This window comes from Echiichthys vipera (genome assembly GCF_963691815.1).
Source record: "Echiichthys vipera genome assembly, chromosome: 16".
Taxonomy (NCBI): Eukaryota; Metazoa; Chordata; class Actinopteri; order Perciformes; family Trachinidae; genus Echiichthys; species Echiichthys vipera.
The window spans coordinates 9,620,402-9,648,219 of NC_139841.1; the positions used below are offsets into that span (position 1 = coordinate 9,620,402).

The 27,818-nt window shown below is 41.0% G+C and overlaps 1 protein-coding gene across 1 annotated transcript in view; it reads left to right on the forward strand.

The window, feature by feature from the left end:
- The first annotated feature begins 12,308 nt into the window (after positions 1–12,308).
- The window catches only part of dpysl2b (dihydropyrimidinase like 2b), a 33,438-nt gene continuing 17,928 nt past the window's right edge, over positions 12,309–27,818 (forward strand). The window contains exons 1-3 of the mRNA XM_083930458.1: positions 12,309–12,564; positions 24,246–24,334; positions 25,475–25,659. Coding sequence (XP_083786584.1) covers positions 12,523–12,564; positions 24,246–24,334; positions 25,475–25,659 — 316 coding nt within the window. The 5' untranslated portion in view covers positions 12,309–12,522. The remainder of the gene's footprint in view (positions 12,565–24,245; positions 24,335–25,474; positions 25,660–27,818) is intronic.

The following is a 27,818-nucleotide window of genomic DNA, read 5'->3' on the forward strand; positions in this document are numbered from 1 at the left end:
ACCTCACGCCCAATGTCAGCTGGGATCGGCTCCAGCACCCCCCGCGACCCCGACCCCGGGATAAGCGGTTGAATTTGAATGAATGAATGAATGAATACTTGGGTTTCTACCAGAACAGGTTTTATGCTTTGAGGTTAAAAAAACACTATTTTTCTCATTCCTTCTGTCTCAATATGCCTGTCTGAAACACCGGTCTCTTTAAGACCCCCTCCTGAAAAAGTCTGCTCTGATTGGTCGGCATTTCTGTGTCTGCCACAATTTGATACTCTCAGTATTTATATAGCAGCTCGACCTGCTTTATAATAAAAAAAACATGTTTTCAAATATGGCACATTTAAGTTAAGAGGTAAAATATGAAACTTACAAGCCTCGTTTACATATTAATATATTTATTTTAAGTGTCATTGTCTAAAGACCTCTTGAATTAAGTGTTTTTCCTTCTTGGTTACACATCCTGTCGCCCAGCAGCTGCCACAGGATCCACCCGTTGATTCACGTCCACAGCAGTAGAAGCTTTGTGCAGTGAGTTGCCTCACATAGCCTGAGGCATTGGGCTTCTCAGGAAATCACAAGACATTTCCTAAGTCGCTGGAAATTCATATGAGCTCAGCCTGACACTAAGAGAATATAGATACTCGGGTCAATCTGGGATAAAAAGCAGCTGAGATGAGTTAAGAAAATGCAGAGCTGCTGGCAAATGATGTATTTTGATCGCTCTTACAAAAGGCCAAGTTGTCCAGGGAACAGCACTTGATGTTGAGTTTGGGGACCGTCTTTTGATTTGAACCTCTCCGTGTGTACGTGTTCTCAGTCCCTCTCTGTAACACATGTTTGTTAAAAGCATGTCCAGTCCAATTTAACGCTTCTAGAGGTGTCAAGTTGTTCCTCACCAAATTAAACTTTTAACCTTGACCTGGATGTTTTAGCTGCTTGAAACCAGAGTGGAAAGACATCATGTCAGCACTGACTTTTAACTATGTGAAGCTGCTCAATGAGGCCACACAGGGTCTGTGTTTCTCCCCCTATGACCCCTCCCTCCCTCCCTCCCTCTTTCTGAAGACAACAGTAAAGCTGCTGTACAGCTGACAGGGGAAGCAGTGCACTCCAGTGGCAGAACTTTGTTTTGCTCTTATGTTTGTTTGTTTTTTTGAACAATGTGTTTATTGAGTTTTCCATTTTGACAGATTAAGAAAAAAATACATAATAGAAATTAAATAAAAAATGAACACACACACACACATATGCGTACTGGTATTCTTTCCCAATACAGTTACTCATTATCAGTGGTTTAATCTTTCTGCAATATCTATAAACACATTACCAGCATCCTTTAGCCAGCTAATTAAATAAACTATATAGATATATACATATATACATATATACTGTATATACGCACTATTTTGCTCTATTTGCTACAACAGACAACAGACATTGAGGTATTCAAATGTAGTTAAAAAGATTATTTGATTTTTATTTCCTGAATATAACATAAAGCTGAATTGAAACATGAAGATGATTCTGTCACATGCCTATTGTGGATGTTACTTTGCGTCAGGCACGATAGTATCATCCTAGCATCCTTCATCCTATGCGTTTAAGGTGTTTTTTTATATTTCTCACACAATAATGCAAAGTATGCACCCTTCTTTTCTCTAGAAACTGACTTTAGTGCAGCCATATGAAGAACATCTACCCAGGTAAGCTGCTACTATCCTCTTATAAATAAAGCTATAAGCATAATTCACCAAACAGGGCTTCACCTCTCAGTTATTATTCAATGGCTTCACTGGGATTTTTTTGCAGGCTTTCCTGTCAACCACTGATCCTCCCAGCTGAAGGATGGGACCACCCCCTCTGCTTCCACAATGGTTAAACACCACTTAAATGAAGAATTCAAATTTGTTATTTCCACGGCCGAGGAAAGTTTAATCAATATTTATGAACATGAGCTGCTCTCTCTCTCTTTCTCTCTTTCTCTCTCTCTCTCTCTCTCTCTTTCAAGACCATAAACGATAGAGTTAGTTAGTCATAAAGTCTGGAGCTGCTCTATAGACTATGAATGTAGCAGTTTGTTTGGTTTCTTTTGTTCTAATGTTCAGTCAGTTCTGAAACAGAGACTGTCCCCATACACCATAAGAATAACATTCATTTTGGAAATAGGGTCTTAAAGGGAAACTATGCCCATCTATCACTTTCTCACTCACTGAATTGATTTTAATTGGATTTTACTCATTAAACTAGTCCAATGTATTTATTCAATTAAGCAACAGCATTTTGTTCACTTGTGCTGTCAGTTCTGACTGAAACTATCTTGCTACATATTCACCATACAGACACGAGTGGTATCTGTCTTCTCATCCAACCCTCAACAAGAAAGCAAGATATTTCCCACAATGTCAAACTTTTCCTGTCAATATTTTGAATTCTACGTTTTAGTTGTGCAAAGAGGCTGAACTAAACTGAAGCTAAACTTTATAAAAACAGCTCCAGAGGCTGACTTGGTGAAGCATTGAGTCAAATATACAATATTAATCAATGTTTTCCTGCCTTTTTCTCTTGTGACCCCTGAAAATAATGCTAGTCATATTGTGACCCATCATCAGATGTACACATTTGGGCTCTGAGGTGGTCTCTTCAAACAAAGAGTGATTTTTTTTTATCATCTCAGATGTGGTTACCCAGTAACTCATGGGTAAAATGACTGATTACAATAAAAACGTGCTTTTTTTGTTGCATAACTATATTTCTTCTGCTTTCCAAAGCTGTTAACTCTTGACCCAGGGGGATTTATCTTGTGATTCCATGAAGGGGACCCGACCCCCCATGTTAGGAACCACTGCTGTAGCTCATAGCTGCGTCAGCAAAACTCTCTTCAGGTTTTATCTAAATAAGTTGTAGTTGGGAACAATTTCCGTAACACCCAATAATATCTAAATGAACCTATTAGACAACCCCTCAGATTAATCTTGTGACCGCCGGGGGGGAACACTGGGTCTAAATGAATAAAATAAAACGTGAAAATGTGAAAACCCCAATTTATGTTTACTTGATTAAGATTCAGGTTTAATTTATAAATGTGCCAAGTGGACATTTCACTTAGGCTAATTATGACAATAGATATAGATGTCAGAAGTCCACGTAATCCAACTACAAAAACAAAACAAAGAAAGACAGATAAAGCTCTGAAATAATGTCACTGATAAATTATACCAATCCCCTGAGCCCTGCTTCCTCCTCAACAATACCTCCACCACTCCTCTTCTATCTTCCCTATATGGAACCTCAGAACACCTGTTCACAGCCAATCCAGACACAGTGAGACACGTAGCTCCTCCCACTGCAGCTGATGGCGTTACCATGGGTTACAGGGTGGTGGCCAGCTCAGTCTCCATCCCTCAGTTGAAGAGACTTTCCTCCTCATCTCCACTACACTGCAGCAGCTCCCACTGACAGATAAAGAAGGCACACTAGAATCACAATCCTGACAGCCCATCAATAATTAGAAATAATCCAGAGTGCTCACGTGCCAGATCAGCGTCTTTGGTTGTGTGTGCTTATCAAGACGGCTGTTCTAAGTGTGAAACATCAGCTGTGTTCATGCTTTATTTATAAAGTCAAATTATCTAACAGTGAACACAGATTGTAGACACATGGATCCATAAAATATCGAAAAGGCGATTTCTAGTAATTCATTTATAAATATAAAATATATATATAATGCGTCAGTGACATAAAGAGCATTACAGAAATTATTTTTCTTGTTCGCATTCAGGTTTTCTTTTCTCACTTACTTCCACTCACTTCTACAAGGAAGAAATGTTAGGGGTTAAAGTCCCACTCAAATCACTTCATTCACCCTAAAGCAGTCAGCCGGTGACATAGCAGTGTTGTTGCTAATTCACACAAAATTAAATTATTTGACTTCCTATTAAGAAAAGAAGTTATTTGTTCAGGCTACATGGAGAAACAACAGCATTGGGAGAGGGTAAGAGTCTGCAGCCATGCCAGCAGCTCTGTGAAGTCCTTAAGAAGCGGGGCTTTTAGTTATATGCTAACAACAACATGCTAACATACTGTGCACCCCGAAAACTACAATTAAGGGCTTTTTTTTCTGTTTGCTGTAGCACTGGGAATAGGACCACTGAAGTGTCATAAGCTTACCCTTCCTTTGCCTCACTTCCCGTTGCTGGGAGACTACTATCCATCTCTGGAGCGGGCCAGTTAGCTAGCTAGCTGCCATTTGCTCTCCTCACAGTGAAGTAGGCTAGTCTCCCAGTGGTGGAGAGCAAAATAACAGACCCAGTGCTGCTGCTGGCAACCAGCCCGCTGTTTGGCTCATTTTCTGCAACGATTGAACATCAAAGTATGGTGGAATTAGCAGGCTAGCTAGCTAACAAGCGGACGATTGGCTCGCTAATGCTAGCTTGCTAATTCTGAACAAAGTTGTCACTCATCTGGCGACAGCGATGTGCTTTCTACGCTGCAACATGTGAGTTTGTGGATGAAGCATTAAGTTGTTAACTTTTACTAATTTAGCGGCTGGCTAGTTAGCTATTGGTCAAAAGTAGCAGATGCTTGTGCTGCGTTTGATTAATGATTGTAGTCTTATCTCTTGTGCTGGGAGAGTACCTACTCCTACTCCAATTTGAAAAAGCCCAATGCTAACATGCTAATGTTTTGCTGGTAATGTTAACAATCTGACCAGTTCACATGTTTAGCATGTTAGCATGCCACTATTGAATTAGCACTAAACGTAAAGTACATCAGATTGGCTGATGACAGTGTTATTAGTGTTGCATGTATTTTGGTCATAAATCAAACCAAAGTATGACTTTGGACAAATTCAAACGTTAACCTGATAATGGTGCTAAAGGAAGAGTTAAAGGATTAATAAAGTAAAAAGGAGTCATCCTCTTGGGACCTTGAATGTCTGTACAAGACATGATGGCAATCCATGCAATCCATCCAGTAGATCAACTGACCACCTGAAGACAGTAATACATGTCAAATAATTTGGACTGGGGCATGGCTGGATTATCCACTGTTTAAAGTGGGCAGCTGCCCCAGAGCCTCAGACAACCAGGGGCTTCAAAAGTCCCAGTTTCTCTGTGTATCATTTGGTTTGTGGTCATTTTCCTTATTTTCTTTTTAATTTAAGTTTTATTTGATCAAGAAAATAGTCCCATTGAGGCTGGAAACCTATTTTTGCAAGAGACATCTGACCAATATAACAGCATTAACAGTTGCAGACAACTTACTGCGGACACAGAGCTTATCTTTAGCCTCAGGGCCCCTAAGAGGGTTAATCCAGCTGTGTTCAGGGAGGAAAAGGAATAAGTATTCTTACCTTTCTAGCTTCAATTTCTTACATGTTTGGATCTGTTCTTGCAAAATCCAGGAAGTTTTAAAGAGACAGGGGCTAAAATGGAGCGATTCAGACAGAGGGTGATACAGGTATATTAAGACAGACAGTGTGAGAAAAAGAATATGTTTTTTTTTAACATTAAAGCATGTAAACATGTTTTAGAAACTCCAAGGAGTACAATCTTGAAAGTGAGCATAATATGTCCCTTTTAAATGGGCTTCATTCAGATAGCTGTACAGAACCACTATGTTTTCATGAGGAGCAGCCCATTAGAGAGTTCACTCATGCTGCTGATCCCACTACATGTCCTACATCTGTTCCTGGATGCCAGGACCGTGCCCTTCCTGTCCAGAGACCAGACTCCCTCTCTGCCTCTCCCAACTGTTTATCAGGCACGCTGCCAACTTTCCCCTCTAATGATCTAACACTCCCCCGCCTCTACTCCCAAAAGGGGGGGCGTTTTATTTTGTGGATTGACATTTAGTGTGCTGTCTCAGCCATTGGGCATGGCTACACCTTCAGAATCCGCCTCAGACATTCACACATCAGACTGCCGGCCTCTCCTGCAGAGATGACCACACACCCACGAACAGCGGCCCTCACAGCCCTCTGGGAGAGGAAATACTGTAGTAGCAGCGAAGCCATTTGCTGCCCACCACGTTGTTATGGAAACTGAGTCGACATGGACTCAGTACTACAGTGTTTCCCATGGCCATTTGTGCAGGAGATATTTTGTCTGTTACAATAAGAGTCATGAATTAACACTGTGTATAAGAGGAGAGTGTTCCTGCGTCTTATTGATCAGCCTGCAGCACTGATTTAATTATACCTCACAGCCATCTATTGTCTGTGAGGCTCAACTAATAATGGGAATACAAACCATAATTAATGCAGATACATATTCTTCAAAGGTAATCCAACTTTACTGTGAGAAACATGGTAAGTTGATGAAGGTAGATCTACAAAGGAAGGATATATACTTGGCTCTTTTCCTATGACTTTGAGGGCATTTATTTCAAAACTGCAGCACTTCAATAAGATTTTCCACAACTTATGATTCAAAAATCCAGAATACGATAATAAAATGCACAAGTCCCACTGGTTAATTCAAGTTTCATCTCGATTACCTCATCACACCTGGCTCATGCTGTTTTTGTTGAGTAATATTTTTAGGTTGTTGTCTGGGCCAGACTTTCTCTTTGTTAAATAAAGGTTTAAAAAAGTCACAACATTGGTTATAAGAAAATGACCTGATGTCCCTATGACGTTATTTTAATGTATTGCAAATGAATATAAAATAATAATACTCCAGTCACAGTCACGTGACATTTCTACGTCAGATCCATGCTTCATGTTTACACAGTATATTATAATATTCTCTCATCCAGCTATCTTGTGTTCACAATGCATGCCTAATAACATGAAAGGCGTTAAGAGGCATTACAGAAGTGTTAAAATGACAAACCTTGAGAGTGCTGTTAGGACTAATCTGTAGTTGAAAACACAGAGTCGTGTGCACATCATGAAATATATTATTTGTGACATTCAGTTTTTTGTATGAGCATGTTTCTCTTGATCAAGCCACATTTTCAAGTCAGTAAAAAGTGATAGAGTTACATAAGTTAGACACTTGTTACTGACATAACTCACTGTACATATTGAATACATTCGGTATTTTGTATACTGTCACTGCAGTGTGGTTCACTAAGTTGTTGCAGATGTATACAGTAGTGTAGTGAGCGAGACAGGCAGAGTAAAATGCATTACATTAATTGTAACCTTGCTGTATGGGGGAAGACAGTCTGAAGTGGCCAGTTTGCAAAGCCTGAGCAGTCTATGCAGGATTTTAGGGGTAACAATCAATATAAGGATGACTGTGGCCTTTACTGAGGAATGAATTGTTTTCAGTGGTGGTGCTATCAGTCGTAAAACTCTGTAAGTAGGGTGGAAATTAAACTGAGTATTTAATGGTGAACTGGTGGGCAGTCGTGGCCCTAGTACTATAGGAATAGTATATTCTTCTCCAGGAGAAGAGGCCTTTTGCAACGGAGGTTTGCAGGCAAATTATTTCACCTGATACCTAGATATTTGACTTCTAAAGGGGGCACTCCAGCCATGAAGTCAGGACTGACAAGAGACGATAAAACAAGGAATGGTTGAAATAGAAGCTGAGATATCATGTTTTTAGTCCCTATATGGGCCAAACTCCAAAAACACTGCATCCTACATTTCCCATAATCAGCCCATAGCATCATGTAATTTGACTGCCCGTGCCTAGTATGTTTGTCGTTAAAACAATTTTAAATGCAGACTTTCTGTTTTTTTCTTTCATCTCCAAGCTCAAACACAGATGATGCTAATAAGCTTCACCTACACACCAAGTTACTGTTACATATCTTGGTTTAAAGGTCCCTTATTATAAAACGTGGTATTTCCATGTTATTGTAAAGCAGGTGCTGTGAAAGTAACAGAATGCGCAATCCTCGGAGAAATCCACAAAGTCCGTTTTCAGAGACTACGCATTTAAAGCAGCCCTCAGGACTTCTGTACAGCTGTGATGTCACAAATACATCACACATAAGTAGAGAGTGCTGATACTGTGCCCTTAAAGTCATACCCCGGCTGCAATGATGGTGCAGAGACACAGAGAGCGCAAATTAGGAAGACCCAGAAAACACTGACCATTCCGAGAAGACATCACACAGAGGATGGATACAGGTATATTCAGACGGACAGTATGAGAAAAATAGTGTGTTTTCTAGACATTAAAGCATGTAAACATGTTCTAGTACAAACCCAAACATACAAATATGGACCTAAAAATAATCCCTCTTTAATTCTCTCTAACTCAAAGATACTATTCTTTTTTGAAAGCGGGTCACTCGCCATGTCGCACACTGTTCTGTTCCATCGCTCACATACTAGGTGCAATCTCTTTATGATCCAGCACTTTCTATACCTGTCCTTTACCACATGTGTGCTACATGACTGCTGACACATCTAAACGTGTGGTGCTGAAGGGACAGCGCCCTTCAATGTTGGACTGGGTGTGACTTTGGGGAACTCTCCATGGTGCTGATCACTTCTTGACCCTAAACTTGTCAGAGAACGCCCTTCTGGGACACACAGACCCATGTGTATAGCATGCTTCACTTATTACATTACACAGCTGTTTAGGTAGCTCCCTGTACCCTGGTGGATTAGACCCTTTATAGAACAAGTCTTTACTGTGGACAAGAAAGAAGCGATCACTTCCGGACAGACAGATCTGGTGCGCTCCTGGCACCGCCACTCTCTGGACGGGTTCACACAGGCTACAGGTAATCCCTCATCGGGAAATATCCTCCTCCTTAGCTTATTGGATCTTTTATTTGGCATAGCTAGACTGTAGGTCTCTCTCTCATATGCTCACTTGTGACTCGTCAAATCGCACTTGGGTATTGGCTGGAGGCTAGAAGCTAATTTAGATCCATGAGTAAGCAATTCAAAACTGTTTGCTGATCTGTAGGGGGATCATAGACAAGGAGCACATCTTTCCCAAACAGGCTAGTTTGTAATATTACGTAGATGTCCGGTGCATTCCTCGCTCTACAGTGGGAGTGTTTCCATGCAGCATTAGCCGAACAGATCTTTTGTCACAGTGCGACCACCTGCGCTTGAAAACCGGCAAAGGCGGTGGCTGTCCAGGGCGTGCGGAGCTGAGAAAAAAACATACGAGCAGCTGAGACTCTGAGCATCTGTGCAGCTACTCTCTCCGAAACCTCACAGCCCCCCGCCTGCAAGGCATGTCGACCACCGGGGAAGTACCAGCCTTCTTCAAGAGCATGGGCTCTGACAGCCCCGCCAGGCCGAGGCAGAAATTCTGTGGCATGTTCTGCCCGGTGGAAGGCTCCACGGACAGCAAGACGCTCGACTTTGATGCGCTCTCGGCGTGCAGGGGCAAGAGTGACGGGCGAGTCATTGACCGGCAGACCGACATATCCCAGCCGAGAAAGGTGGAGATAAGGGTGAGCACAGGGAAAGAAGCTCTACAGAATCTGGACGATAAAATGGTAATTTTCTTGATTCTTTGCATGCTTTTGTGTGTTTTTGTCCCTCTCTTTCTCAATCCATGTCTATGTTTTTTATCTCCATCTTTAATTTCTGTCAACATACAGATATTTGCACAAAAAGTGTTCCAATTACAGCATCTGCCACTCAGTTGAGTTTGTTTAAGCTAACAGACAATATATAGCTTAATAGACTATACCAGACAACTTACCCTGACTACATTTCCCAGAAAGCAGTGTGATGTAACTGAGTAGATGGAGGGCCCACCATGCAGAGCTGCCAGAGGGAGTGGCTCCTGTTTGGAGCTTACATTAGTGTTGATGATTTTGATGCTGCACAGTAGACTACAGCTGATAATACAAGTGTGTTCAAGTGTCTGCCCATAAGTGCCCTTGAGAAAAACATCGGCTCACTCAGTGTTGACCCACACAAAGGTTAACCTGGTTCTGAATGGCACGCACACACACATGCTGCGATGCATGGCTGCTGCATTGTTGTGCTTGTGCATTAAGTTCTTTAACAGCTGCATTGAGGGTGTGGAGCTGACGGAGAAGAGGCAGCTCTGACTGACTGCATGACTTGCAGGAAAAATTGTCAACTTTTCTGCTGCTTGGTCAAACTCACCGGTTGGGTGATAAACCGTGGCACTAACGGCATCAGCGCTCCCTTTACTTCATATTTAAGCACTCAGGATGCTGTTAAAAGCTTTGTGTAGTGGCGGTGAGCCTCATGTTACATATTGATTGGAAGCATTAGCCACACAATCGGCTCTTTCCACACCCTCTCTTGTAAATCTCTTATTATAGTAGTTTCTCGTGCTCTTCTCTGATAAAAGAATATACATTCGACATGAATTGATTTGCTGCATAGTAATATTAAGAGAGACAACTGATGATGCGATGATTTAAAGCATCTTGTGCTTGATCACCTTATCAGACTGCAGTGGTGGAAAGTAACGGAGCACATTTACTGAAGTACTGCACTTATGTACAGTTGTAATTAACTTGAGTATATCCATATTCTGCTAATTCATACAAATATTGTACTTTTCTCCCCACATCATTTATTTGGTACATTAGTTACTTTGTTGATTCAGATTAATAATACCAAATATAATCAACAAATACATTATACTATTGTTATTCTTAATATAAAATGAGACTTTATAATCCCTGTGGGAAATTCACAAGCAGTTCTATTAAGTAATTCAAGTCATCACCATCTTTATACATTAATATGTCAAAAATGATGATTCAATTTGAGATGCACCGATCCATTTCTTTTGTGATCCAATCCGATACCGATACCTGGGCTGAGCGTATCGGCTTATACCCGATACAGATCTGATCCTACTGTTGAATGAATGAACCGTATACCTGTCCATGTGAGTGAAGGCATCAGGCTTGACATAAACATTTAGCCTTGTTAAAAAAAGGTAACAAATTAACAAAGATATAAATGTACTTAATATTATTTATTAACAAATACTAAAGTGTACATTAGCCGCAAAACACTTTCATGTAAAGTGCACTGGAAACAGACATTTAAAAATGTATGTATAAAATATATTTGCTGCCTGAAACCCAACAAACAATGGCTTAGTTAACTTGCTGTGTTTGAGATTAATAAAAAAGAAGTGACTGGATTAGAATGCTGAATCATTCATCCGATATCCAGCTAATTAGTCAATGTTGGAGCCGATATCCGATCTGGGTATCGAATCGGCGCATCTCTGGATCCAATAATAAAATACATTATTCTGAAATGGGCCAATTTTACTTTTGGTACTTTAAGTCGATTGTGACGCAAAATCTTTTGTACATTTATTTAATACAACACTGAGGTAGTGCTATTTTATAAGTAATATATCTTCTTCCATCACTAGCAGACTGTAAAGCTCTATATTTTAAATAATTGCTGAGCAATCCCTTGCCTAATACAGACCTGTGCAGCATTTATAAAAACAGGCTCTTAAAGTGAGAATGTGACTTTTAAAAATGTTATTAAAGTCAGGTTATTTAAAAGAACTACAATACGTTCTTCATCTTACAAATAAATAAAGTAAAAATAAAATAGCTTTCTTTATTCAGTACACCAAATGGTTTTTGCAGTCATAGTCCAATATAAGCAAACATGCTGTCACTCTGTAAGTGACATAACTGAGTCACTTTATTGACTTTATGACTCTGCTCTACCAAGCAGCGACTTCTCATGCTAAAAATGAAGCCAATGCAAAAGTGCCAAAAACTGCAGTCTTACTACAGTCGTGCCCCGGCTGCAATGACGGTGCAGAGACACTGTGAGCACAGAAGACCCAGAGACACCGACCAATCAGAGCTGACAGGGCTTTTTCAGGAGGGGGTCTTAAAGAGACAGGCGCTAAAACGGAGTGTTTCAGACAGTAGGTATATTCCGACAGACAGTATGATAAAAAATAATGCCTTTTAGAACATTGACACGTTCTAGTAGAAACCGAAAATATAACTATGAACCTGGAAATAAGAAAAAATAGTAATATGTATATAATATGTGCCCCTCAAATCCCCAATATATAATGATTGAAGAAAAGTGCTGGAACAAGTTCTTTGGAGCTGGGAGCAGGTGAAGTGACTGAATTCACTGACTCTATAATACAATAACAAAGTTCAGATTCTGAACAGTTAAGATGGCCGCTGGCTCTTTCTTCTTTCGCTCTCTTGGTGCACTCTCTTGCCTTCACTAATCCAAGGAGAGCAATTTGATGGCATTAGTGGCTCTTTTCCTGTCAATGGAGCGGGGCGAGGCTCTGCGCATGCTCCGTGGGGTTCTTTCATGGGAAGAGGCTCGCGAGTGGTCCCTCCCCTCCCCTCTTGTCTGACTCCGTCTGGGAAGGAAAGCTTTGGTGCATCGGTGGAGAGACCGGGGAGGCTGCCAGGACGCGATCCGGAGTTGAGAGATAGTTCGATTCGCTCCATTTGTGGCCTCGGGAGGATCAGCTGCGAGCTGCTTCTTCCTCTTCATCACCATCGTCATCCTCGTTTTCAACCGGCCGAGCACTGGTACTCCGTAACATCCCGTCGCATTGATTGCGGTCCAAGGCGCAGAGCGAAGACGAACCACCGGTGAACATGTCTGGATACCAGGGCAAGAAGAACATCCCCCGCATCACAGTGAGTGTCGGGGGGGTTTTCTTTCCTTTCTTTCTCTTTTAAGTTGAAGTAGTAGAGCATATGAGCAGTTAGGTGGCTGGCGTTCGGACGTAGTGGGCCTGCGGGTGTGGGTGCAGGATGTCACCGGGGCGGCATGCCTCCTCCTGCATGCGCCGCTGCAAATCTGAGCTGGGAGCCGAGGGGAATGAATGCACGAGTTTGCGTCCCGAGATGCATTTTGCAGATGCACGTCGGGTTTTTTTTTTGTGGGAAGTCTGCTCCACAGCAGAATGACCGCACGGCAGGATCGATAAATCAACGTGGCCGCTGATGGGGTGGTTGGTGAGGCGGAAAAATGTGCTTTTTACAGCATCTTTGCGACAAGTGCTCATCTCCGGGTAAAACTGGAGCCATTTAACCTGTTAGAGGCATCATTTCTGCTGCAGATCCACTCTCAGTCTCGATCTCTCTTCGTGCTAATGCATGACAGTGGAGATTTCACGCCGGTGGTCTTTGTTACACGGTGTGTCTGGTTGCCGGTGTCAATGCACACCAACTGGTGGGGCAAACGCTCCCCTGCGTCCGCTGTATAACACTCAGTACCCGGCTGGATTTTTTTCCCCCCAAGCCCTCCTTTCATTTTAGTAAAACTGTCTTTTTAATGATATATGTAGAGGTGAAGAAGCATTTAAGTGCATGTTATTTCCCTGAATCCATAGCGGAGCTGCAGGGATGGTGGTGGTGGCTCAATGGAAAGTAGAGAATAGGGAGGGGAAGGGAGGGGAGCCGGGGGAAGGGAGGGGACGGTGGGTCCTATTTCCTTCCATGTTTCTCTCTCTCAGCTGTGTAAGGCAGGGGAGATGCATGCAGGCAGAGCTGAACAGGAAGGAGGCCGCTGTCTCTCCATGCTGATGTTGGTGAAGTGAAATAATTGGGTTAAAGTGCCAAAGATGGCTCTGATGATGCAGAACAAAGGCCAGATGAGGAGATCTGTGTGTCTTATTCTGGGCTCTGAATGCACATGTGATGCTTTGTGCAGATGGAGGTGCATTACTAGATGAAACATTTGGAGTTTATACTCATTATTTAATAGGCCAAGGGGTGAGGTGCTCAGGGTGGCACCTAAGCTATAGCCTTAAAGGGAAATTCTGTCGTAAAATCATCCCAGGGTCTTTTTCAGCAAGTACACTCATCAATTAAGCCAATTGAGACATTTTTTTTTTCATGTAACAACTATTAACGGAGATGCCCTGGACAGTCGCTAACAGTCAAATGGGACGAACATTGATTAGGTCAGGGCAGTCAGGTGAAGGCATTAAAACGTTTTTTTAACCACCAATACTACTCAAAATAACACCAAACCTCTGCAGTAGCATGAGAAGAGTCCCCACATATAAAACGAAGCATCAATGGGCTCCTTCCTTTTGGATTGACTTTGCTAATCGACTTGAATTGACTTTACTATGAGAGGAGCTGGTACCAGGGCCAGTAGGTTAATCTTTTAAAACAGTCTTTTAATAAACTCTGGGTTCACTAACTACGTTGTTGATGCTTTGTTTTATGTGTAAGGACTCTTCTCATGCTACTGCAGAGGTTTGGTGTTATTTTGAGCAGTATTAGTGGTTAAAAAAGCGTTTTAATGCCTTCACCGTACTGCCCCGAGCTAATCAGTGTTAGTAATGCGATACAATAATACATTTTATACACTATAATACATATCATATAATAAAGTAATATAATGTAATTTATAGGCGTACATATAAACATAAAAAACATCTACATACACATATATATAACTGTAAATATACATATAGAGCCCATATTTATACACAAAGCACTTTTTTGTGTGCTTGTTTGTTTGTCCAAGCAAGTAATCCAAATATTTATTTTTTGCTATTTAAATGTGTTGAAAGTCATGTTTCCTCAATTTTAAAGCACCGTGATTTGAATATCTTTGGTTTTGGAACTCTTGTTTTTAAGTCAGACAGATCAAGCATTTTGGGAATGCAGCTCTACTATGCACACTGCTAGGAGAAGAGATGCTGAAACACAAACTGGGATTTGTCTAAATGAATGAAAAAAAGGCTCATTTCCTGTGCAGAAAACTAATCAGGAAGAGAAAATTCCCCCCTTTAGCTTCATTTAAGCTTGAATTTATTGGATGTATTGATTGCTTTTAAAGACAAATGATGTTAAAAGAAGTCATTAATGATGCAACAATAATAATAATAATTTGAAACACGTTCTGGACTGTGTTAATATCATGGTGTCTCTAGTGAAAACAGGCCGCCTCTCAGGTGAATCCAGTTCCCCCTGGACTCTTCTTGAGAGTGCTTGAGACGCAGCAGCCGGTTGGTGGAGAGATCAGAGGATTAGCAGGAGTTGTAGTCCCTACAGTGATTAAGTCACACCTAAATGGATCGACTGCCTATTCTTGAACAGTGCATGAAAGAAAATAGGGTCAGGAACAGAATCTAAAATATATTTGCGTGATAAATGTGTTGCGTGAGTTGGAAGTTGTCGAACGGGAGAGTCTCTTATTGACTTTGGTGATACGATTTTTCCAGCTGGTCCTGGGTCAGAACCAGACTGTAACCGCCGGGCCTCTTTACTGAACAAGTGTGAAGAGTGGACGACCTTATTAAACCAAACAGAAGCCAGAGAGGAAATGAATGACTGAGGTTAAATTCAATCAAAGCTGCAGCAGTGACAAAGGATTTCCTTTCTGCATAATAAGATAATCACATTAAGAGTTTAGATCATAATGTTGAGTCTGAAGGGTTCACCCATCCCTCCCCGGTCGTTAGCGGTGGAGTGTATAACAGCAGAGCCGACTGGTGTTTGTCTTTGGACAGATGGAGTCGGGTCAGCTGCCCAGGCAGAGACCTACTTAAGACAGATCTCATCAAATATGAATGAACCTCCACAAGTTCACCACCTGGGTTTGGAGCTTCTGCCTCTTCTCTAAATCTCAGATGCATGCAGTTAAACCAGAGACGAGTTAAAAGGTGTGCCATAGAAGTGAATGTAGAGTGAAGTATGAGGTGGTATTTTTTCAGATTCGTCATTAAGACTTAGTCCCCAGAGTCCATTGCAACATCTTCAAATGGCTTTTTTTTCATCTGAAATTCAGTTTGAGTTATATGAGATATATTCAGTTTGAGTTCCAACAATTTTGATCATTGAGAAATTATTTAAAGGGGACAAACTGTATCTTGTTCATCTTCAGGTTCATATTTTAGTTTTGGGTTTCTACCAGAATATGTTTACACATACAGTACATGCTTTCTAAAAACATATTTTCTTTTTTTTTTTGTCTGAATATACCTGTATTCACTCTGTCTGTCTCTTTAAGACCCCCTCCTGAGAAAGCCCAGTCTTTCTTGCTGCGCTCTCAGTGCTCACAACACTGTAGCAGTACTCTCTACATGTACATATATATATGGCAGGGGTGCTATATAAATAATGTGGCAATATCAAAACGCTCAATCCACAGAGAAATACACAGCCTGTATTCAGAAAGTGTGACTTTTCAATATGGGACCTATAACCTTCTCAGATGTGCTGTTTTTTCTCAGGTATATTAAATATCTCTAGGGTTTAGGCTGTTGGTGTGAGATAATAAGTGATTTGAATTTGGCACATTGGACTATGGAAACATGTGACAGGAATTTTTTTCACTATTTGCTGACACTTCAAAAACTAAATAACTAATACATAAATCAGAAATAATCAACAGATAAAAAATAGTGCATTTTTTGCTTGATAAATAACCTACAGGATGGAAAGATTGTTGTCAGTTGGGCTCATCATTTCAGCACCAGCGTCAAAAATGTTTTGCCCCGGACAAGAGCACTGTGTCTTCTTGACATTTAAGGATTTAAATACAAAGTACAAAACAAAGCTAATGTTTTAGTAAAGTCAAGTAAAGCTCTCACGTCCATGTTAAAGGAAGGTAAAAATAGACAGAGGCTATAATAAGACTGTCCTGGATTAAAGTCTCTGTGACTACAATCCTGAGCGAAGGTGGGATCATTAGGCACTCTAGTATACCTGTAGTACAGTAGTTGTCCCAGGTGGCAGCTCAGTGTGTGTGTGTAGTATTCGTAGCGGATGCCTCAGTCTGTTGATGCTGTTATCTCACTGTGCTGCACAGGAGCCCGGGGCACTGTCTGCACACACGCAGTATGCTGCTCTCTAAATCACCCAGCCACCGGCTCAGCCTTGTTTTTTCACGCTCAATATGATTCTGAATTCCTCCATTCATAAAGTCAGGAGAAAGAATACGCAGTGTGTGTGCGTGTGTGTGTCTGTGTGTGTGTGTGTGTGTGTGTGTGTGTGTGTGTGTGTGTGTGTGTGTGTGTGTGTGTGTGTGTGTGTGTGTGTGTGTGTGTACAGAAAGTGAACATATTTATTTCTTTATTAAACAGCACCTTAACAAAGGAGAATACTGTGGAGTAAAATCTGTAACAGGATCCTGGTGCCTCCAGCTGCGTTATGTCCTCAATAAACTACAGAGAGAGGTCAGTGAGGGGGATTTTCAAAGTGAATGGGAGAATTGATGTGTTTTTTTTAAGTCAAAGAGAGAATTCATTCAAGTGAATTTGTATTGTCAGAGAGATAGTTGGGGGGGTTCCGTAGTTAAAATGAGGATTTAACGTCATCATTCATCCATCCATCTTCAACCTCTTGTCCCTGTCGGGGTTGCAGGGGGGCTGGAGCCGATCCCACTGACATCGGGCGTGAGGCGGGGTACACCCTGGGCAGGACGCCAGTCTATCACAGGGCTCATAGAGACGAACAGAGACAGACAACCATTCACACCCACATTCACACTTAGGGGCAATTTAGAGTCAATTAACCTAACACCTGCATGTCTTTGGACTGTGGGAGGAAAAGGTGAAAAAGAATATTACAAAAAAAAATTGTAGTCAAAGAGTTTATTTAAGTATATTTTTCAGTCAAAGAGATTTTAAGTCTAGATTTTGACTAGACTGCAGCTCTGATTACTACCTGCTGTTGAAACATGTTATGACAAATGTCATAAGAAAAATAGTTTGATGAAGATAATGTATTCTGTGGTAACGGGGGTGGGACAAGCTTTTGCTTCTCCCACTTTCCCTTTCGGACATGTGAATTGTATGATTGAAACTAAGATAATGATGATGATAATTGATCTAACTGACATAGGCGAAATAAATAAATGATAAATAAATAAAGTTTTAACAGGCAAAGACGGAATTCAGAAAAAATAAAGGTCCCATATTGTAAAAAGTGATCTTTTGCTGCGGTACTATATAAATACTGTGAAAGTATCAAAACGTTTAATCCACAGAGAATGCACACAGCAAGGCACAAAACCTTAGCCTTTAAAACTGTGCTGTCAAAGTCATGTCCCGGATGCAAAGGTGGTGCAGAGACGCTGTGAGCGCAGATGCAGAAGATCTAGAAATGCTGACCAATCAGAGCAGACTGACTGGGCTTTTTCAGGAGGAGGGGCTTAAAGAGACAGAAGATGAATACAGGTATATTCAGAGAAAGATAATGGGCTATTTTTTAAACAAAATTAAAGCAAAACATGGTCTAGTAGAAACCCAAAATACAAGTATGAACCAATAAATAAGTATAATTCTGGAGCTTTCAGTAAAGTTCCCAATCAAAAGTGAATTTAAGTTACAGTATAATTTTATTTCATCATGTGAAGCCTTTAATATATAACTATGGGTTTCCCTGGTGATGTGAACACACAGGTCGTACTGTATCTATCAAAATCTGCCAATATCAGTTTAATAAACACACTCATTTATTTTTCTCTCCAGAATTATTGCTGTATCCAGTATCTCGTGCTGTATTTTGCAAACTAAGGTGTTAAGTTTCACATTTATCCATAAGGGAATAAGACGTTTCCTGTTTAGATGGTTATTTTGAAAGAGCAAGTGTTCTGTTTTAAATAAAAAAACAAAACAATCCATAGTGAACCTGTGTTGTAACAGCAGTTGTCTGAACACGTACAGAGATGATTTTGGGAGCAGGCTGGTTTTTGAATAATCCAGGACACACATAAATCATAGTGCTGAATGTCTGACCTGGCAGCGTTCACCACCTGACTTCACAAATGTTCCCAGGATATTTTCCATTTGGACAACAACACGCCACGTTGCCGGGCTACGTCTGAAACTGGCAGACAGTTTCATAGCGCCCAAATGCATTTCGTCCTTTTTTCCCTCTGTTGAGTGTTTTAGTTTTCACCTGTGTGGCTTTGTTTTTACAAAACATGTGTTTAATGATCATAGCTTACAGGAGTCATATGGTACAACAGATTGATCTGACGGCTGTAATAGAGAAGTAATCAATATTCCCAGAGTCCATCATCAGTAGTCTGTTTATAAGTTACACAGCAGCCTTTAGCATTACAATAACTTCCATAACGTATTTGTTTAAAGCTGCTATAATATGTATTTTAATATTAATAAAGGGTCATGACTATGTGTAATGTGAAAGGGGTCACTCTGAACGAAGAGCCCACAGATTGATCACCTGAATCAGCAGCTCCCCTCATTCTACAGAGACTTTTAGCGTCTTTGAGATCGTTGTTTTGGTTTTACACACAGACAGTAGAGATGGGCTTCCTGCCACTGTACAAAAATGAAGTCAAAAGCTTCATCGAGGAACTTCCTTAGGTGATAACAAGTGGTATTAAGAGCTCATTGTGCTGCCCCCAAGTGGCTAAAAACACATCATTGCAGTTTTAAGGATTACAGCAGTGATTCTTCAATTTTTGCTCCTAACCTTCCTTTAAACCAACCACCAAGCATGGAGTAAGCAATAAAACCAGCTAAATTTAATTTTTTAAAATGACATTATCAAAATGAAATGCATGTGTAGACACAAGGCTGTCCTGCTTTGTTGATGAATTAGAGAAGAACACTTTTTTGTTAAGCTGTCAAGCCCCGATTATATTCCCAATCAGATGTGTACACGGACAGCTGCGAACACCACGCAGCGCAGTAGTACTGTTTATGCTATCAGTTTCACACATGCACAGCTGCGGACAAGTCTGCGCGGTCACTTTTTTGGGTTGCACGCGGTGGCGGTTGATGACATTGAATGAACCTGTCTTTCGCAAACATGCGGATGTGGAAAGTCTAATTTTGGTTTTAGTGATCCATCTGTTTCATGGGTCCAGATGAATCAGGCTAACCTTTCTATCATGGGAGCACAATTTCTTTTTTATTGTTCCTCCATAAAACAAATTAATTCTGCTTTATTTCCACCCCGCATGTCTTTGGATGTGGGGTTAAAGAAAGGATGTGGGGTTAAAGAAAGTTATTGCCTCAAACAAAGTAATCAATGAATGCTGGAACATTGTACAGTTAGCTTCAAAGCAGTTGTTACTTAATTAATGCTGGATGGATATGTGCTGGTATGACATTTACATTAGCAGGGTTACGTGGAATATAACCAAGGCAGTTCAGCAACAGTGAGCCCATTGAGCTTTGTTCGCTTCCTGTTTGTGAAGCTCTGAGAGGTTCCCATGGAGGAAAGGTCACTGTCATGTTTGGCTCTGAGCCAGTACAATCAGACACTCTCTCCAACCCCTGTGAGCTCCGAAACAATCAGGGGATTATGCAGTCTGGATTTAGGGCAAGCGATTGTTCTGCTAATTTTACCATATTTTAAGTGTTCTGCAGCTGGAGACAAAAAACTGAACCCTTTAAGACAAAAACACTGTTTTTAGTGAGAGCTTTTCAAACCATCTGCCTCTACCACACAGACCAACCCCAGAACTAATTGTTTCTGATTTCTGATTCAATCTTGGCTCGCTCAGCTTTGTGTCTGTGTGAAATGCGAGCATTGACTCGAGATCAAAGTCTTTTGGCCAAAGTGATGTGATGATGACGGTCATGATGAGACACATGATGTAACGGCATATTTCAGAGCAGTTGTTGGGATGAAAGCAGGCCAGCGTTGGGCTGGAGCGAGGCCAGTCGCCCCGCCAGAGCAGTCTGCTCCGCATAGATCGAACATTACCGCATTATCTATTTGCATTAGTTCCATCAGCCCTGTCAGATCATCGCCACGCCTTTCAGATGACAACTGCAAAGCATTTTCCAAAACTGCTGCAGTCAGCTGAAGTCCTCAAGTGTGAGTCCTGTAAGATTGTGTACTGCATGTGTTTGCATTTGTCTTCCTCCCTCATTGAAAAGCCACGAGTGCATGGCTGCCAGCATGAGATGGCTTTATGACACACGTCATCCATGTGTTTGATAAGATGCACTTTAAAACAAATAACTGCATTAAAGTCCAACTTGACAACATTTGAACATGAACAGGTTCCTATCATATATCTTGTTTTTTGTTTTAAAAATAATAAAAACGGAAGCTTTGGATGGACATGGACATGGCCTTTCCACATCAATTTTTAATCCATAGTTCATGGCTTCAAAGCATCAAATAGACCAATTTGGACCAATCAAAAGTCTGGTCCCAGGTGTAGGGGAGTACAGCTGCATATGTGAAGAAGTGGTTTGAAGCCTTTTGTGGCTCCAGAGGGCGCAGAGTGAAGTCTGACAAATTGCCTCAAGTGATGTCACTTAGGTCAGCATTGGTTTGGTTTGACTTCTGTAGCCTGCGCCTCATCTCTGCTATAGGCTATCACGACTCAAGGCTACATTAGCCTCTACTAGCAAACCTCACCCAAATCTCTGACTGAACTGTCACGTTGCATTGTGGGTAATGTAGCCCTAGATTTCTACAAGGAAGAAGAATATGTAATAAAAAAGACAATACATCTGCTTCTGCTGCATCCGTCAAGAGTTTGACAATGTTTCCGATGAAACCTGAATCAGTGGGTTACTGATTACTTTTGAAACTAAGAAACATTATTAAATTAATTTATTATTTATAATCTCTCAGTTCTTTTTTGGACGTCACAGTTTCCTAGAGTGCAAAATGACATTGTCCAACTTCTTCCTGTGTCTGATCAACAGTTCAAAATTCAAAGATATTCAAGAGCAGTAATATGAAGCAGAGACACAGCTAATGCTCACATTTGAGAAGCCTGAACTAGAGAATGTTTGACATTTTTGCTTGATACTTGATGATTAATTGATTATCTGAATCATTAAGACGAAACCCTGAAGTGCAATGATTTAAAGAAAAAAAAAATAATGCAAACACTTAAAACTGGAAAAAGCGGCGTTTGAATACCAAAAACCAAAGTCCACCTGCTCCTGGTTGTACATGCAAAGACGAAATTAGTTTGAGCTCTCTGAACAGTCGGATTAGGAGTCCTGAAAGATAAAGACAATGAAACAAAAAACATTATGTACCGTTTGACAAAGCTGGGTTCTGAAGTGCTCAGCTGTGTGGTGTGTGTGCCGATTCAGATGCAGGGCGGGGCTCTGACTGAGAGCGTTTGCAGAGCAGCAGCAGTTGTGTTTGGGGCCAGAGCTGCTAGTCGGGCTGCGGCGAGAGGCAGCGGCAAAGACAGAGCAGCCTTTGTTAGCCGGGGATGCTGGAGTCCTTGTGACCAGAGCTGCCACTCCCTTTTTGGACAGAGAAGCCGACGGGGTGACTCGAAGGGAGGGATGGGGGTGGGTGAGAGGCTCAGGGTGGGAGTGTGTGGAGGTGGCAGACTCCCCTAAGCCCCCTTCCCTCTCCCGCACAGAGACAAGTGGCAAAGCAGCAGGCATGGATGATTGATTACACAGTCTTTACCACGATTGGTTCTCTCGTGTCGGTTGCTGTGACAGCTCGAACACATGAGGAGAACAGAGGGGTGTGTCTGAAGGCGGGCTCTTGTCTTCGTTGTTGCAACAGTGAATACTGTATCCCTCAGTTTGTTGTTCAAGAAGAGCTGGAATTCAGAAAGAGGAGCCGTGATGAACACTTACTGCTGCTGTACTGAAGAAGTGCCTGACCAAACTGCTGCAGTCACTAACACTTTTGTGAACATTTTCTCTAAACCTAACATTTGTTTACGGCTCCCTACCACCAATGACAGTTTGTTCTAGATGGTCATCCAGGTTACAAAACAGTTTTTGTCACACACACTTGCTAACTCACTCAGAGATGCTGCTTACAAACTGCTTTCCAAAGACAGAGAAAATATCGCACACACAATGTCACAAGTAAAAAGCACCCAAAACAAATAAAAGTAAAAGTGCACACGGAGAGTGCAGACCAAGGCCTTCTCCATCTCACAACGTTTATGCTGTGTGAATTTTCCCAGCGAGGAACTCATTTTCCTGATTATTCCGTCACCACATGAATGCAGCACAAAGGCCCTATCTCGCAATGTTAACAAAAGGGAAACATAATTTGTATATCCGCCCCATGATTCAGATCCGCTCCAAATTCTAGTAGGTTCATCCTTGGACCATGCTAAACCACTTTTTTGTGTGTTTCTTAGTTTAAAAGCTGTTGTTTCGTTTCAATTTGACCTCTTTTGCATTGTACTCACAAATCACTTAATACATTTAAAAAAATCACACTGACAGAACGTTCCTCCTCCCTAGAGCCCTCCCATAGACGCGATAAAACAAGGACAGAGTCTCTGTGACATCACCCATAGGTTTCTGGAGAACCAAAATGAAGCTCAGTGTAGGCGGCTCCCGGCTGCCATCTTGACAGTGCCTGACTCTGCCTGCTCCTGTCCAAAAATGGGAAAAGAGGTAGAGCGCGGGTGGAGCTGAGGAGGGCAGGATGAGGCCTACAGGCTATGCTAGCAACCAGTGATGGCACCAACCTGTCACTCAAAGTGGCACGTCCTTAATTATGCAGAACTTTAAGCCTTAATATCATTTAAATGTGAGTTGTATAAATAAAAAACAAAATCCCCCCCTCATTAACAGGGAAATTAGCTTTAGAGACCAAAACTGTTCTTTGTACCAGGTTGTAAGCATGTTTATCTCTGCTGTAAAGTTTCTCCATTTTCAAATGGAAGTCTATGATGATTGACTTGCTTTTGGAGCCAGCCTCAAGTGGGCATTGATGAAACTACATTTTTTGGCGCTTCAGTGTTGTCTTCATTTCTCAACTCTGGAGGTTGATGCTTGATCCCACCTCAGGACTCCTTTCCTCCCTTTCCCTCTCCTCCATCTTTTTTGTCATGCATCTTTTTTCCCATCAATCTCTCTTTCTCTAACCCTCCCTCACATTATGAACACTGCTGTTTTTAAAACAGAAACCTGGTGCTGATCCAAACATCACAGCTCTCTGTTCCCTCTTGCCTGTTTCCTCCTCCATCCATGGGTTAGATTATTATTAAGAGCGTGTGTGTGGCTATCTTTGTGTGTGTGTGGAGATGAAGAAAGCCAGTATCAGTTGAAAGACATTGCACAGCCATGTGTTCCTTATCAGAATGCATCCTAAAAAGGCCAAGCACAGTCTGCTGTGTAATTTCGGCAGGTTTGGCTTATTTATTTTTTGTTGCGAGTGCCAGTCCACTCTTTTATGTGACATTTCATAAAATTTCTTTCATCAAATGCACTTAATCCAGCATCCAATCGAGCCAAATCGGATACTCGCCCTTATAAGCGTATTTTTATAGGTGTCTATAAAACCCCAGAACCAGCCTTTACGTGTTCTGCAGCGTCTGATTCCCACGGTTTTACATGAGCTTTTCCCGATGAAATATTTAATGTAGTGTTTAATTAAATGTAGTTGTGCAGCGACTAATCATCTTTATTGTTTTCCAGAGTGACCGTCTCCTGATCAAAGGAGGGAAGATCGTGAACGATGACCAGTCCTTCTGTGCGGACCTCTATATGGAGGACGGAGTCATCAAGTGAGTTTACTGGTTTCCCTTCAAACTGCTTCAATGGAAACCCACATTTCATCGTGTTTACAAAGTTATAATCCACCCACATGTTTGTCTTCTCTCTCTTTTTATTACAAAAAGGTAATAATGAAAATATAATAGTGACATTACATGCAAACTAAAAACAATACATCAGTCTGCACCTTTTAACATGCTGCTTCTCAGCCTCATAATAGATACATTGAAATTTGAATTTATTACAGTCTGTAACAATTAAGAAATTAAAACAAACAGCAATATGCAGAGTTGGACAATCTATTTAGTAGCTGTTCTGGAGTTTTCGATTGTATCTAACGATCTTCCTCAGCGGGTGGAGTTTGTCCAGTTGTCATGGAAGTGTAGATGTTTCCATTTCTCTGAGCTCTTAAAGGAGTTCTTGTCCATGTTGGCTCACTAAATGAACCTTGAGGTGAGATTGTTTTGTCACCCGCTGTTTCCAAGGCCAAGAATAAACCTCAAACAAGGTACAAAGTAGAAAACAGCACAACCCAAACACCACAGAGACGATTATCTACAGACTGAGGTGTGGGCTGAAGCTACAGGTTACTACACCCACCCTTCATACATACATTTAGCTTTCAAAAGTAACATCAGACTAAAAAACATCCCCGCTGTAATAATACTACTACTACTACTACTACTACTACTACTACTACTACTACTACTACTACTACTAATAATAATAATAATAATATTAATAAAACTTGCATTCTGCTACACGTTTTAGCTCACTACAACTGTTCCATTAATTCACAAACATACATTAACCTAGTACTATACGTTTTATGTTTACATGCTTTAATGTTCAAACTACTGTCTGTCTGAATATACCTGTATTTACTCTCTGTCTGAGACTGTCCGTTTAGGGCCTGTCTCTTTAAGTCCCCCTTCTAAAAAAGCCCTGTCTGCTCTGATTGGTCTCATTCATTATATTCGTTATATTAAATATTGTTATCATTACTATAGCATTTTAATGTCTGGATGATGAAGTTCAATTAAATAATGCATGTGATGTAATTATAATAGATGTAAAGTTGTCATTAGTGTAATTTTTTCCCCTTATTTTTCCTTTTTCTGTTCTGTAATTTCTGATATTCTTTTCTTCAGACAAATTGGGGAAAACCTCATCGTGCCCGGCGGGGTGAAAACCATTGACGCTCATGGCCGCATGTTGATGCCGGGCGGCATCGACGTGCACACGCGTTTTCAGATGCCCGATCGAGGCATGGTGTCTGCCGATGACTTCTACCAGGGCACCAAGGCTGCGCTGAGTGGAGGCACCACCATGATCAGTAAGTTATTCCACAGTAAGACCCTACGGGACTGTTTGGGATTAAGATCCATCTGGCACTTAATCCAGTACTGTAGGGTATAAGTTTCCTTTGGAGTTCTTTCTCTGAGAGAATCAAAGCTGACTGAGGTGTTTGCTGTGCATCTATCCCTGCAGTGGTGCTTCATCCGCTGATTGGTTTTAATTGAATATATCTTAATGAGAAGAGGACCGGTGCCAGGCCTGTTCACGACCGAGCCAAAATATGAAACCGTCCATCTGCTCTGAGGGCAGCTGACTGCTGTTCACACTGAGCCAGCAAGTCACTTAATTTCCCTTTGGACGCATACATACTGAAGACTTGTTATTTTACAAACCCTGTATGGATGCTTTTCTTCATTTCTTATTCTCGCAGTTTTATTTTAATCTGCATAATGTTTCATATTATTCTCTGGCCTGCTATTTGCTGTGTGCAAAATGTTTCTCCACATACAGGAATACCATTACAAGTGCAAATTTGCATTTTCTAGCATATAAGCCAGAGCCACCTGTTTGTGGTCTCATCTTCTTTTACAACTGCTGATTTATATCCTAAATCATCATTTGTACTATTTCACACTATAGTTGCTGCTGTTTGGTTCTGATTGATAGATCCATTTTGGATCCAGTTTCAAGTTGCTCTAATATTTTAATTATTGAGTTTAAATCTCTATTTGGATGCCAATCTTTGATTATTACCTGCTAAATAATTATGTATTACTTTCCATTATTTAAAATAGTTGAAACCTAGTTAGATTTCGTAAAACAGAAAGGTATATCGATTCAATCAGGTGATTTGTTACTTCAGTCCTCAACCAGTGGCTGCATTTAACTTTCATGTTATTTAAAAGAGACACAAGACTGTAAAGATAAAACAGCTACTGTCATGTAAAGAGATCAGAAAATCAAATAAAGCTCTGGCCCTCCCTCTGCTGACTCAGCAGCTGAACTCTCCTCTCCCTCGCAGCAGAATAAACACTCCCAGAGGACTCATGTGCTGTTGTCACCTCGGCAAAAGCGCTGACTGCTGCAGGGTCAGGCAGGTCTGGAACTGGGACGTAATACATGGCACCCTGGTGACTGGAAATATCAGTGGAGTGCACAACGTGTCACAAGTGAACAGATGTGACTGCACCAAAACTTGAAATGAGATCTGAGATGCCAGACAGAGAAACGTTTAGAATTAAGGTTTGAATCAGATTTCAAACCACAGATGAATGTGTGTGAGATGAAAACCTCATGCTCCAGGTGGTTCAGACCCTAAAGTGTAATTCCGGCGCAAATTCATCAGTTAAGTCGCTAACAGCCGGACGTGGCTAACACTGATTAGCTCTGAGCAGTACGGTGAAGGCATTAAAATGGCTTTTTTAACCACTAATACTGCTCAAAAAAACACCAAACCTCTGCAGTAGCATGAGAAGAGTCCCTACACATAAAACAAAGCACCAACAACGTAGTTAGTGAACCCAGAGTTCATTAAAAGAGTGTTTTGAAAGACTTACCAACTGGCCCTGGTACCAGCTCCTTCTCGTAGTAAAGTCCATTCAAGTCGATTACTCAATGCAATCCCAGAGGAAGGAGCCAATTGATGCTTCAGTTAACGTGTAAGGACTCTTCTCATGCTCCTGCAGAGGTTTTGTGTTTTTTTGAGCAGTATTAGTGGTTAAAAAAGCATTTTAATACCTTCACTGTACTGCCCGAGCTAATCAGTGTTAGCCATGTCTGGCTGTTAGCGACTCTACCGGATTTCACTGTTAATAGTTACGACATGAAAAAAAAACTGTCTCGATTCCTTATTTGATGTATTTAAGTGCCAAAAAAGACCATGGGATGATTTTACACGGAATTAAACTTTAATATAATGGATCTGAATTCAGTCTAGATTACCAGAAATCCAATGTGAGATGCCATTCTGAACATGAAGACTCACGTTTCACATCAAGGCAGTTAGAAACACTTGGCCACATAGTATAACATGAATTATCTCTGAAATGATTAACTGAAAGTAAAACAACAAAAACTTTTATAATTCAGTCAACATTAAAGTCAAGAAAAAAGACCAAACACTGACTGGTTTCAGCTCAAACGTGAGGATTTTCTGGTAAATTGAATATGTTTGGTTTTGGACTGCTATCTGAAGAA